General features: G+C 49.4%; 2 protein-coding genes and 1 long non-coding RNA gene across 3 annotated transcripts in view; 1 reads left to right on the forward strand and 2 right to left on the reverse strand.

The window, feature by feature from the left end:
* Window positions 1-23: 23 nt before the first annotated feature.
* Window positions 24-1,638, reverse strand: LOC119158471. Its single transcript, XR_005107867.1, has 2 exons — window positions 1,259-1,638; window positions 24-831 (listed from the first exon to the last, which is right to left on the reverse strand). It is a non-coding gene; the product is annotated as an uncharacterized LOC119158471 (long non-coding RNA).
* A 19-nt stretch (window positions 1,639-1,657) lies between these two features.
* LOC119158470 (ubiquinol-cytochrome-c reductase complex assembly factor 2) lies at window positions 1,658-6,114 on the forward strand. Its single transcript, XM_037410458.1, has 4 exons — window positions 1,658-1,829; window positions 4,723-4,797; window positions 5,145-5,214; window positions 5,936-6,114. The coding sequence occupies exons 1-4, from the start codon at window positions 1,692-1,694 to the stop codon at window positions 6,028-6,030; spliced, it is 378 nt and encodes a 125-aa protein (XP_037266355.1). The 5' UTR covers window positions 1,658-1,691; the 3' UTR covers window positions 6,031-6,114.
* A 51-nt stretch (window positions 6,115-6,165) lies between these two features.
* ITPR3 (inositol 1,4,5-trisphosphate receptor type 3) overlaps window positions 6,166-12,775 on the reverse strand; it is a 43,739-nt gene continuing 37,129 nt past the window's right edge. The window contains exons 50-58 of the mRNA XM_037410456.1: window positions 12,593-12,765; window positions 12,295-12,459; window positions 11,609-11,801; window positions 11,028-11,123; window positions 10,458-10,582; window positions 10,023-10,188; window positions 9,103-9,263; window positions 8,411-8,572; window positions 6,166-8,109 (exon numbers count right to left, since the gene is read on the reverse strand). Coding sequence (XP_037266353.1) covers window positions 8,041-8,109; window positions 8,411-8,572; window positions 9,103-9,263; window positions 10,023-10,188; window positions 10,458-10,582; window positions 11,028-11,123; window positions 11,609-11,801; window positions 12,295-12,459; window positions 12,593-12,765 — 1,310 coding nt within the window. The 3' untranslated portion in view covers window positions 6,166-8,040. The remainder of the gene's footprint in view (window positions 8,110-8,410; window positions 8,573-9,102; window positions 9,264-10,022; window positions 10,189-10,457; window positions 10,583-11,027; window positions 11,124-11,608; window positions 11,802-12,294; window positions 12,460-12,592; window positions 12,766-12,775) is intronic.

A 12,775-nucleotide genomic window follows, 5' to 3' on the forward strand; every position in this document is an offset into this window, starting at 1 on the left:
AGACAGTAACAAGAGACTCAAAATAATGTTTACAGCTTTTGTGGACAGATTTTATTATTATGAAACAAACACAATTCCTTCCTGCATGGTGTGGGAAATCTGAAAGAGAAGTCCTTACACAAGGAATCGAGCTACAGAACCCCACTACTGGGGAGTGGGGATATAAATAAAATTGTCTAAGTAACTCTCACCTGTTGTTCATCTCTTTTTCACTTCCACAGCATCCTTAAGTTACATTATCTTTTGTTTAGGGCTGTTTGTTTTGAAGGGAGCCGTTATTTCCACAGGTTTAAACACCAGATCTCAAGGGAGACTCCTTCACTGGTATTTTATTGCAGACAGCTGGTGAATTGCTACAATTTATAGCTGGAAAATTTAAGTCATCTGGCCCAGCTGCTTATTTTACTTGGCCTAAAGTCCATCTGGGAAGACCTCATTATTTACTGGATATTGCTCAGTGTTATGTATTTCTTGCTCACAAACTCAGATGACTATAAAACCAAGCCACACTCTCCTTCGGTAGTGAAAGGACTGAGTCACCAATTACCTTGGCTCACACGTGTGCACCATGGTCCTGCAATCAGCGCCAATTGCTGGTGGTAACGGTTTTGCCGATGGGCTTCACACAGACCCACCTCAGCATCTGCGTCGATGTTCAGCCTCTTGTTAGATGCGTGCACCGGGACATCAGGTCTGAAAGTGGGGATGGATGAAGAAGGGTCTAAGCGTGGGGATGGATGAAGAAGGGTCTAAGCATGACACCAGCAGCCAGACCGCCTTGTCAGCAGAGCAAAACACCCACCGTGGCTCATGCCTCACCCACCATCGCTCCTGGAAGGAAAACAGCAACCTGTTGTTGGACTAGTGCTAGAAGGCACCCACCTCCCTCCCTTCACACCCCTTGTACACCAGCACATAATTATCAAGTATTTAACCATTTGCCTGCCAAGAAGAGGAGCTCTGAACCAGCATACAAGCTTACATACTCCATATGGAGAAGGGGAAAAATAGGCCGGGCTTCCTAGGAGTCCAAAAGGCCAGAAACAAAGTGTTTAGGTAGTTATTACGTGCCGCGCTGCCGGCTGCCTGGCCTGGAACCTGCAGCGCCGTGGGAGGGAGACCCCTTAGCACAGACAGAACCTAATAAACAACAACCTAATAAACAACCACCTAATAAATCACAACCTAATAAATGAATGGGCAAGACCAGGTCACTCATCAGCTGCCTTTTAACAGCACAGGGGGGTCGTGGGCCCACCGGGGCCGGGCGGTGGGGGCTGGGCTGGGGGCCCCCCACCTGGGCCGGGCTGTGTGAGGTGCCACCAGGGCCGGGCTGTGGGGGGTCCCCACCGGGGCCGGGCCGTGAGGCGCCACCGGGCAGCGGGGGCCGGGCTGTGGGGGGCCCTGGGCCGCGCCGCTCCTTAGGCCTCGACCCCCTTGTGGCAGCCTGGGCCTGCGGACCTCGCCTGGCAGATCCCCCAGCCCTCACTGAAAGCCCACCCGGGGCCGGGGGGGGCAGGTGGACGATGCCGCCTCTCGCTCCCTCCCCCGTCTCCAGCCTCCCCTTTTGGGGGGCAGCGCCGGACGCCCCCCCCCCCCCCCCACCGCTCCGGCCCTGCCCGCCCCGCCGCGCCTGCGCGCGCCGCGGCCCCTCGCGCCTGCCGTAGGTCACGTGGGGGCCGCCGGCAGCCATGGCGGCCAGCCGGTACCGGCGGTTCCTCAAGCTCTGCGAGGAATGGCCGGTGGAGGAGACGAAGCGGCAGCGGGACCTGGGAGCCTTCCTGCGGCAGCGGGTGGCGCAGGCCTTCCGTGAGGGGGAGAGCACGCAGGTGAGGGCGGGGGCGGCTGGGGGCTGGGGGCTGGGCCGCGCAGGCGCCTCTTGGCTCCTGGCCTCCGGCGGGGGATGGTGTAACGGCGCTTCTGAGGCGGCTGCGGAGGGTTTGGGGCACAAATCTCAGTTTGGTGCCGGCCACCGGCTGCTTCCCTCGCCTCGGAGCTCGCTCGGTGGGAGCTGAGGAGGAGGTTGTGACCCTGGGTCTCCTCAGGGCCCGCACAGCCGCCTTGGGTCTCCTCAAGGCCCCACATAACTGCCCCCGGGTCTCCTCTGGCCCTGCAGAGCAGCCCTGGGCCTCCTCAGGCCTCTGCATAACTGCCCCCGGGTCTCCCCGGGACTTCTCAGGCTCTGTAGAGCTGCTCCAGGGTCTCTTTGATCTCCTCGGGCCCTGCAGAGCTGCCCCCGGGTCTCCCCAGGTTTCCTTAGGCCCTGTAGAGCTGCCCCCAGGTCTCCTTGTGTCTCCCCAGGTCTCCCCAGGCCCTGTAGAGCTGCCCCCAGGTCTCCTTGTGTCTCCCCAGGTCTCCCCAGGCCCTGTAGAGCTGCTTCTGCGTCTCCTCGGGCCCTGCAGAGCTGCCCCCGGGTTTCCTTGTGTCTCCCCAGGTCTCCTCGGGCCCTGCAGAGCTGCCCCCGGGTTTCCTTGTGTCTCCCCAGGTCTCCTCGGGCCCTGCAGAGCTGCCCCCAGGCTTCCTTGTGTCTCCCTAGGTCTTCTTGGGCCCTGCAGAGCTGCCCCCAGGCTTCCTTGTGTCTCCCCAGGTCTCCCCGGGCCCTGCAGAGCTGCTCCTGGGTCTCCAGGTTTCCTCAGGCCCCGCAGAGCTGCCCCCGGGTTTCCTTGTGTCTCCCCAGGTCTCCCCGGGCCCTGCAGAGCTGCTCCTGGGTCTCCAGGTTTCCTCAGGCCCTGCAGAGCTGCCCCCGGGTTTCCTTGTGTCTCCCCAGGTCTCCTTGGGCCCTGCAGAGCTGCCCCCGGGTCTCTCCAGGTTTCCTCAGGCCCCGCAGAGCTGCCCCCAGGACAGGCCCGAGTCAGGCCCATCAGCCACGTCCCTTGTTCCTCGCATAGGACAAGCTGTGGTTTATACCCACTTCTTGCACCGTGTACATTATGTGCTCGGGACATCCCTCTTCCCCTGGTTATAGAAGTGAGATACAAAGCATTGTGAATTTGTCAGCGCCGTGCTGGAATTGAATTAATTAGTGTGTTTTCCTTGCCATGATGATAGGATAGGATGATTGCGTGATGCAGTGCGGAGTGCGTCATGAAATGCAACGTTGCCTGACATGGTTAGGTTGCAGCAGTTTTAAAATTGGATTCTGGCTACAGTTGTGATTGTGTTTGAGTTTGGGCTTCGGTGCTGAAATACATTAGAGAAACTAATGCTTGACTTAGGCTGCAGACCTTTACAGCCTTGGAGGTGTTGCTGTGGAATGTAAATGGGCCCTTTTTTAGCATAAAAACATTGTTCCAGGTATGTGTTTTCTACTTCAAGGGGCCATTATAGCACCTAATTCTATATTGGTCACCAGAATAGTCTGCAGCAGACATTTCGGAAAATGCTTATTGCTTTTTCATATGCTTGGGACAGCTGAATATGCCGCACCAATTGGCTACAATATCCCAAAGCTGCCACTCATCTTGAAAATCTAAATTGATGCCTGCAGCGCTGATGTCAATTTGTATGTATAAAGGCTTAATACAGCAAAGGGAAATGTACTGGCAGACAGCAGGAGGAACGTCTGAGAAATGAATTAGAACCATAAAGGATACTTTATCAGTCTAATGTCTGTTTTATTCACATGGAATAAGATTTGCTGATTTTACAGGGTGGGGGAATACTGTTTCTGCTACCCATTTAATAGCTATTTCTGCTATCATTACTAAAACATTAGGAGGGTCGTTTGAAATGTGACTGCAAGATACATTAAGCTGCAGATCACCTGCAGTGTGATGGTGCTGACTCCTGACAGTCTGTCTGTCCCTATATCCTCTCTCCTGCAGCAGCCATTACCTACTGAATAACGAAAGCCTGGCCTTAATTTTCCTCGTTTGCACAGAGGAGGCATTACCAGCCTTGTGCTGAACCTGTGCTGGTGTCCCAAGGACAAATGAGCCATGTCATTTTATCCTGACATGTTTCTGTTGATACTATTCTTATTCGTGTAGCCGTTTAAATCATTTATGTTTGATGTCATGGAGCAGCAATGCAGAGCTCTGGTCGAGTTGGCCCCTGTTGTGAAATAAAATAGAAAAACGAGATGATGTGCCATCGACGCTGCTAAATAGATGGCTCTGCAAGGCAGGTGCACCTGTCTGAGGCACCTATCAGAGGTTTAGGTATTAGCAAGATCTTTCCAACTTACTAGACCAAAATAGAAATACATTTACCCTTCACAAGCTGTTCATGTGTCTTTCATGCCGCTTTCCCCTAATCAGTTGTAAATATTTTTAGCCTGCACCGGGATTTTCTAACTTCCATTCTACTATGTTATCCTATTTGATGCTTTAGAATAAAACAGGCAGTGAAAGTGGCCGTTGAGCAAGAAGTCTGGCAGATTTCACAGCTCTAGCCAATAAATGTGGGAAGAAAACTGTCTAGCAGTATTCTCATTAACTGCGTATTCACAATTGGTCTGCCAAATCTTTTTGAGCGGAGTTTAAGGTCCATTCTGGAAATCATGTGCCTCGTTATTCTCGTAGGCCAAGCTGGTGAGAAGTGGAGGGGAAAGAAAATAATCGGCATTCTGGAGCGGCATAGCAGGGGTCACCAGCGTCCTGCATTGCACTGACAAGTCACCTAAGGTGCTCCTCGGCTGTCTTTCTCACAGGCTTTAAGAGAGGTGTTTTTTGCTGTGGAGGTTTAAAATAAGAGTGTTGTGATACTTTTATCCCTTTCCAGATTGCTGACCCTGAGGCCTGTGACCAAATGTACGAGAGCTTAGTCAGAATCCATACCAACTACTACAAAAACAAGGTGAGCTTTGGCATTAGCCGTCATCCCTCTTTTAGGGGCTGAGTCACCACCCACTGCAGTTGGCTGCCTTGTCCCAGCAGTGTTTCTGGGAGTGTCTGACAGACAGATGAGCGGTCAGGGGGATGCAGCACTACCTGGTGCCTTTGGTCACTCCAGGAAAGCTGCAAACACCTTGGCCTCTGTGGCATATATGAACAATGCAGATTCTTGGTATGGATGGATAGAACTCTTAGAGCTTGAGTGACAATGAGCTCGGACTCTACCGTATGGTGACATTTTAACCTTTTCAAGTGCACTGCAAGTAACGTCTTTCTCTCCTTCTCTCATCTACTTGCTTGCTTGTGAAGTATCCACGCCTGAAAGACACGAGCTTCACTGGAGTGACAGTAGAAGATTGCAAGATGATACTAGCAACAGGTACCAATACTGTGCTTGATTTGAGAATAAGTCAGTGCAGGAGATAAAGTACGTTCTAAGCTTCGTGGTGTTCACTGCACCGCTTCTACTAAATACCCATGACTAAAGGACAGAATAGGACTGCCATGCAAGTATATTAGGATGTTTAATGAGGTCTAAGTTTAGGAGTAATTGAGGAGATCTTCAGTAATCTTACCAGGGTGAAAAGTCGATTGTATTTTGCACTGGCCAGGATCAGCAAAGGGTTTGTAAGGGCTTTTTGAGATCACATAGCAGGAGCTATGTGAAAGAGATGCACATTTGCCACATTGTTCCAAAATGTACCTCAGCTTCTGTTTTACCATGTTCAAATTGCCTTCAGTATTTCTTCTTTTTTATTGGACTATGAGAGAAAACAGGATACCACGATGCAGAAATACTGTCAGCCAAATGATTTATTAAGTGCAGTATGGGAAACTAGTGCAGTTTTGTTCTGCTCCAGTTCCTAACTTTGATTGCAGTGTGTGGAATATTAGTTGCTAGTGATAAGGGACTCCCCACACAATTGATTGGAAGGGAAAACAAACTTGCCTCAGGTCCTGAAACAGAAATTCATTAAGATGAAAAGTCAAAAAAGGAAAATATATGTAAGGCAAAGCTGTTATAAGAGGGCTTTCATTCCTTTGCTTTTCTGTTTCTCTTCCTCTTTCCCCATCTCTCTCTTTTTTTTCTCCTTTTACAGACATTCTGAAACAGATGGAAGACATGAAAAAAGGTACATGGAGAAGACTGCGAGAAAAGTTTTATGCCAAGAAACCTGAAGAGGACTCAAAGTGATAGGCTAACTCCCAGATTCTCCACTGTATATATTCCTAAAGCACTGTGTGTTGCCATGATGAATAAAACCATTTATTCCTCTTAGCAACAGTATTTTTGTTCAGACCTACACCTTACACCCTTCATATATTGTGTCCCCTCTTTCTTTTTTTTTTTTTTTTTTTCCTCCCCTGAAAATCTAGGACATAGTTTAATGCATCTGTGCTGAAAATGTATTGGAGCAATGTAGTGTAGAGGAAAGAACTTTGTGATGTTAGACCTCATCCTGTGTATGACAAGAACTGGAACAAGCAGGAGATGCACAGAGCAAGTAGGTGCAACCTTGTTAGCTTTGAATTTGCTTGTGAAGATAGCAGTAGTGATGATGTGAAAGCTCAGCTGTGCTTGTGTTTCTGTGTGTTAGAGCTGGTACCAGGGAAATTGAGGGATAACTTTAATCATCGCCTTTTGAGAAGACGCAGGAGAGGACTGAGGGTGACTACCACGGTGGCAGTGGAGCAGTGTAAGAGTTTAACTGAGATTTCAATGAGATGCTGCAGTGGTGTGTTGCTGGTTGAGCTAGCTATGTGCAGATTTCCCTCAGCATGAAGAGGAGGCTCCGTATGGGTTACTGCATATCTGAGGGATAAAGATAGGTTTTAATGCCGTGTTAGTATATATAGTGCCATAAAAAAAAATCCAAGTGTGATTAGTCCGTTGCTGTGGCCTATTTTTATTCCTTTTTAAAGCCTTAATGCTTGCATCAGCGTCTGTTCTTGGGAGGCAGAGGCACAGGGCTGTAGCCGGGGTGGCTACAGCACCGCTTGGCTTGGGAAGGCTGAGTGTCTAGAGCACGGCGATGCCAGGACTCAGCTTGGCTCCAGGCAGCACCAACAGCTGCTCCTTTTTATGTATTTGTAGTGTTTTCCTGGCAAGTAGTGAAAGAATTTGAAACTTTGCTGCAGGCTCTAATCCAGTACTTCAGAAAAGGAGGCTGGTGTTCAAGGTAGTTCTTCATGGTAGCATTCTTCATCTTCTGACTGGAGCATCATGCTACGTTAATATTTAACATCTGGAGCAGAGATCATTGGTTGTGGAGCACCTTGGGTAATAGAGCCCTGGTTTGGCTTTATGTCCTTGGATTGTTCTGTATTTCTATTTATGACAGCCCCATTACATAGCAGAGTGCGCAGGAGGGGAGCTTTCTTTACCATGTTTAAGTTTTTATTATAACATGATTTTGTATTTAATTTAGTTAAGGCAATTTACACTTCAGTTCTTAAGTAACAACAATAACAAAAAAAAAAAAAAAAAGTAGAACGTTACACCAGAGATGAAACTAAAACACAGGACACCCCTTTCACAGTGAACTCCTGTAAACCTGCAGTCTCCTACTGCTACTGCCCAGATACTCTTGGTCCACAGAAGGCAAAAAACTAGTTCACACTAGTACAAGCTTGGATACTCATCCTCATCTGGTGAGTTAAATTAACAAATCCATCTCCTTGAGTTCAGCTTGTCTTTACTGCACCACAGTGATGAACAGAATTCTTTAAATGGGGAGGGATCAGTGTGGAGCAGGTACAGCAAATACGATGGCTGGTTTGCAAAGACCCACGTGTACTAGTGCCACTCTTGGAATAAGTTAAATATTGCAGCCCTACAGCTAGTTACACTATACCCAAGGTGGAGGCCATCAGAATGTAGCGCATGGAGATGAAGATACAACCCTCCACATTTGCAAAATAAAGAGTTATTGCAATGAGGAATGAAAGTCCTGTATAATTTATCTTCCTACAAGGGCATTAGAGTAACATCTGGATCCAGGTTATCGTGAGGAATCCTGGCCAATCCCTGGTTCCTGAATTGCTTACAAGCGCTCTAAGGAAAATGTTGACTGTGAAGCCCTTCTGCATGGTCCGGCTCTCTCTGACGGCGATGTCCATGCGTGGAACCCAGGAATTAGCAGCCTTGTTAGCTGATACATATGTGCAGTCCCTCGGTGGGTGAAGCCAGTGCTGCTTCTGTGTCTTAGTGGTTCATGGTATTCTGGACGTCCACAAACCCCATCCTTTGTCTGCGCTTCCGTTGCTCTGTCATCTAGAGTTCAAACAAGGACACGTGAGGCAGGAAACCAGGCCACCTTTCCTTTCACTAGCGTGCTCCTCAAGCGTGGGACTGACTCAGCTGCTCTAAGCATCTGCCAGAAAGCTCTGCAAAAGCCCATGTCCCACGTGTCCATGACCCCCCAAAAAGAGCTGCAGGAGCCCTTTGCTTTGTATCTGAAGTTGTACTGAGCTTGGTCTGGTTCTGCCTCCCGTTCCTTGCGATCAGTGTCTATTTTGGTAAGGACAGCGGGTTTCTACAGCCAGGTGTTCCTATTTTTAAAAGTGTCTAGTACCTGTTCCTTCAGCTCATTCAGCTGGGAGGTGAGATGGGACACCAGCTTCATCGTTGTGTTGAGTTTGTCTTGAAGATTTCGGATCTCATTCTGTTCCCCTTCCCCTTCATTGCTGACCAGTGACATGGCTCGCATCCGGGGGAACCAGTCAAGGTTCTTGTTCTGGAAAGGTGACCGTGGAGAACGGGAGTTGGAGAGGGGATGAGGAGGAGGGAAGGGGAAGAGACCTGGTAGGACCTGACAGTAAGCCTGGCCGTGCTTAGGGATTAAAGACATTCTCAAAGGCTCGTCTTGTCTGTATCTTTGCAAATTTTCCACGAATGGCCCACTTCTGGTTTTTTTCTTACAGCATTCTGGGCTCAAGTTCAGAAGTTTTTCCTTTCTTAATTTCCTTTCCCTCCCTCCTTGCCTTGAAATCACCTTGAAGTCCCATTCTCTACTGCTTCGATTCTGCCCTTGGTTTAGTCCTTAAACACACAGTACAAAACATCAAATAGACAATGTCTTGTTGGCTGAGATTGCGAAGTGGAAATAACCAGCTAAGGAAGAACTAAGGCACAGCAGCGTTACTAAGTATTTTCCAAAAGCTGCTTCTCAAAACTATTTTTCTTTGGCAAGCCCCTTGTTCTCAGATATTTCCCTGGGGCAGGCAGGTTGCAACAGCAACAGAGCTGCCCTGAGAGGACACGTACCTTTATCATCTGCGCCACGTAACTCTCTGGCCCTGTGTAATCTGTCTTGTTCTTCACTCGCACCAGCACTATGAAGTACAAGTAGTTCCACATGTTGTGCTCGTATTTAATATGCTCCTCAAAGGACACTGTCTTGTTGTCAAACTTGTCCCTTTCCAGGCCTGGGAAAGGCAGGCAAGAACGGAGAGGAAGGTGGAGGGAGGAGATGGGGAGGGGAGGAGAAGGTAAGAAGTGAGCGAGCAAACAAATGTGAAGGGAAGTACAGATAATTGCATCTTCTCCCAGGTGTGACTTTCAAGAAGTGCTTTTAATAATTAGTTGGCATTTAGCACATAACAAGCATCCAGAACAGGAGGAAAATAACCCAGTTGTGTATTCAGGAGGCTTCTATTTAAAGTAGTGCTAGCTATGCTTCCTGCCTATGTATCTAAAATGCACCCAGTGGATCTTTTTAGAAAAAAAGCAGCCAGATTTATTGGGTTTTTTAAGAAAAAAGCAACCAGATTTTTTGGGTTTTTCCTTTTTTCCTTTTTTTTTTTTTTTTGGATGCCTTCCGATGACTGAAAGCATTCCAGAACATTTTCTGTATTCCAGAACATTATTTCTTTAGTAATCTGGTGCTTTTTTTCCACTGGCTAAGCGATGGTCTCGGGAGCGATAGATGCACAGCCACAAGACTTCTGCAGTGTGGTGGTTTAGTTTAACACCTCATTAACAGAAGGCAAGGAACAATACGGATAATTTCCCCTCTCAGTTTGTGTCCTTGTTTAAGCCTCCTCACACTGCAGTGACCCATGGCTAAACAGATTTAAGTTTTGCTGCGAAACAAATGAAAAGCAGAAACTTTTTCCCCTCCCTCAGCCTTAGAAGAGAGGAAGAGCTGCGGGGCGATTCCTGTCCAGTGAGGCCCCAGCACTCACCACATATGAAGCAGGTGGTCTTCAGTATCTCTTCCTTCTTTTGCTTCTCGCTCCTCAGATCAGCGAAAGTGTCGATAATGACCCCAAAGATGAGGTTCAGGACGATAATAATGACAATGAAGAAGAAGAGCAGGTCGTAGACAACCCGAGCAGGAAACAAGGATTCCTGTAATGGATGGAAAGGGATAAATGTCTGTCCCATGCACACCTCTCCTCTAGCAACTCCAGCCGCGCTGCCTTGTTACACGGGCTGAGGGCACCAGGTGAGGAGGAATAAAGGCTGCGGTAGGAGAAGAGAGGGGGAAAGCACCGGAGGACAGTGTGGGGCGTAGAGCTGGAAGCATCACGGGTTCCAGGGAGGGAGGGCAGCTGCAGAGCGGTAAATGCAGCAGGACTGGGTAGAAGAAAGGCATCCCACGCGCTGCCGAAACTCACATCCTTCGATGGCTTCCGCAGAATGTCACCCACGCCGCCTCCGTTCCTCAGCCCATGGTTCAGGACAGTGACGATGCACATGAGCAGCGTGTCACAGGCACGTTCCCACTGGTCAGCATCTGTTTCTAGAGTACCACAGGGGGAAATAAAAGCAAAAACTCAGAGCACAGACAGGGCTGAAGTACTAGACGATCACAAAGAGTCCAGAGCTGTGGGGACAAGTCTTGCTGCAGTGATGCAGCGGCAAATCCTCCTGGGAGCAGGTGCTCCTTGTGGATCTCCCAACCAGCAACCTCCCAGCAGCTCCTCCAGCTTGCTTCTTGCTGTGGAGGTGTTTGGCTGAGCGCTCCCGAAGCTCCCACTTTCTTTATGACTAAATTGAATCTACTTCACTATTTTTTATGCCAGGGTCAGTGCAAAATTTGCAGGCCTCTTGCCTAATATGTGCCAGAAAGTGGGTTCGTTGTTTCCATCTTCGAAAAGCTAGGCTTTTTCTGAGCTTGCTGACAAGCCAGGCAGCCAACCTACTCTGCCACTGACAGAGTCAACCTTTCTAATGAGCTCGCTTACCTTCCAAGGCAGTAGGCACAGCAGAGCAGCTAATTTTGTCACTGCTGCATGACTCCATGAAGGTCTCCATGTTCCTTTGCATCCCCAAGGGGTCATCTGCAAGTAAAAGAGACCGCAGCCTTGTCAGAGCATCACCTTGCCTCAGTAAAGCTCTTTGCTGCTGTCACGGGTGTTTTTTTCAACTGCCTCTTCTTGTAGCTTTCAAGCTCCTCAAAACCAAGTTGCTTCATATTCTCCTGGCCTCTTCTAGGCTTTGAATCCTCAGCTCGAGCTTCAGTAAGACCTCCGCAGTGCTAAAACTTTGTTTTGTAGCTGCCTACCCCCTTCTCTGCCATCACTCCTAGCACTAGAGCCCTGCTCTCTGCAGCATGAGCCCCTAAGCTGGCACAGGCGGCTGTCTCCTCCGCCAGCCCCAAAAGCAGCACTACCAGGAGCTTGCACAAGGGTGTAAAACCCACGATGCATGCACATGCACAGACACGCGTGTGCTTTTGCAGCGGGGAGGGAGCGGGTCTCATGCAATGGTCCAGCTGCAGAAGGGACCCGAGCACCGCAGCTACCGAGGGCAAGGGCTGAACCACCTTTGGCTTTGCTGTCCGGCAGCCGGTCCACCTCCAGGATGAAGTCATCCTTCAGGAACAAGAAGCCCACGATGGAGAAGAGGTAGACGAGGATGAGAGCCAGGAGGGCTGTCAGCAGGATGGAGCGCCCGTTCCGCGTCACGCTTTTGATGACGTTAAACAAGGTCTCCTCACGGTAGATCAAGTCAAACAGCTGAAAGGGACCCAGGAGCAAAGAAATGCCGCAGGGTGCTTTTCTTGATAATGCCTGGCCTACATATATCCCCTTTTATCCTGAGATCTTGGATCACTCAGCAGACCTTGACTAACTTTCACATCAAGCATTTAAGTTTCCCAGCTTACTGTAGGGAGGCAGAGAAGAATGAAGTGACTTATGCACAGCAGGAAAGCCAAGAATAGGACACATGCCCCCTGCCTCTGCCCTCACCAGCTCACGTTGTCTCCCAGCTGACCCAGATAAAGTATACAGTAGAGATTAGAAAAAGAGAGATAGCAAAAGACCAGGAAAGAGACAGTAATAGGTACTGTCGGAAGGCAGAGAGATCAGCCTACGCAAAGATTAGAACACAGTGAATTGTTCTCACTGCTGTTATCAGTCAGCCCCTGCAAGGTATCACAGGAACCTTCTAGCTTCTAACAGGGCACACAGGCTGCCTCTGTGCCCCAAACATCTGCATGTATTGTACCAGGATGCTGTAGAAGAGTTCGTGCACAAAGAGTCCCAGGACGCTCGTCAGGATGTAGCCAACGTGGTAAAGAAATTCCACATCCATGATCATGGCCTTGTAGCCTCGGATGAAAGTCCCACGATTGCCCACGAAGCTCACCACAAACACGATCTTGTTGGTCAGCTGGGGAACGAGCACAAATTGGGGGGGGGGGGGGGAACAACCAGAAACAGGGTTTGCTGCACTTCATGAATGCACAGCAGCCTCCTGAGCCAGGGGCTGCTAACGCTGCTTTTCCAGCGCACAGAGAACTTACATTGAGAGCTCCCAGTATGTTCAGGGTGAGTCCGATCCCCAGGTAATAAATGGATCGCAAAATCAGTGCCACGAGGAGCGGTCTGACGCCGTAGCGCTTGGTGAACAAGGCCATGATGGAGAAGCAGATCAGCATCCAGAAAAGCAGCGAGATCAGTGGGGAATCCAGCACTCCTGGGAAGAG

This window comes from Falco rusticolus, chromosome 17 (genome assembly GCF_015220075.1).
Source record: "Falco rusticolus isolate bFalRus1 chromosome 17, bFalRus1.pri, whole genome shotgun sequence".
Classification (NCBI taxonomy): Eukaryota; Metazoa; Chordata; class Aves; order Falconiformes; family Falconidae; genus Falco; species Falco rusticolus.

Excerpts from the sequence above, each read along its gene's own strand:
- LOC119158470 (XM_037410458.1), top strand. The coding sequence starts at position 1,692 with ATGGCGGCCAGCCGGTACCGGCGGTTCCTCAAGCTCTGCGAGGAATGG. Across the intron at positions 1,830-4,722 it reads GTGAGGGGGAGAGCACGCAG|ATTGCTGACCCTGAGGCCTG; the intron begins GTGAGGGCGGGG and ends ATCCCTTTCCAG. Across the intron at positions 5,215-5,935 it reads CAAGATGATACTAGCAACAG|ACATTCTGAAACAGATGGAA; the intron begins GTACCAATACTG and ends CTCCTTTTACAG.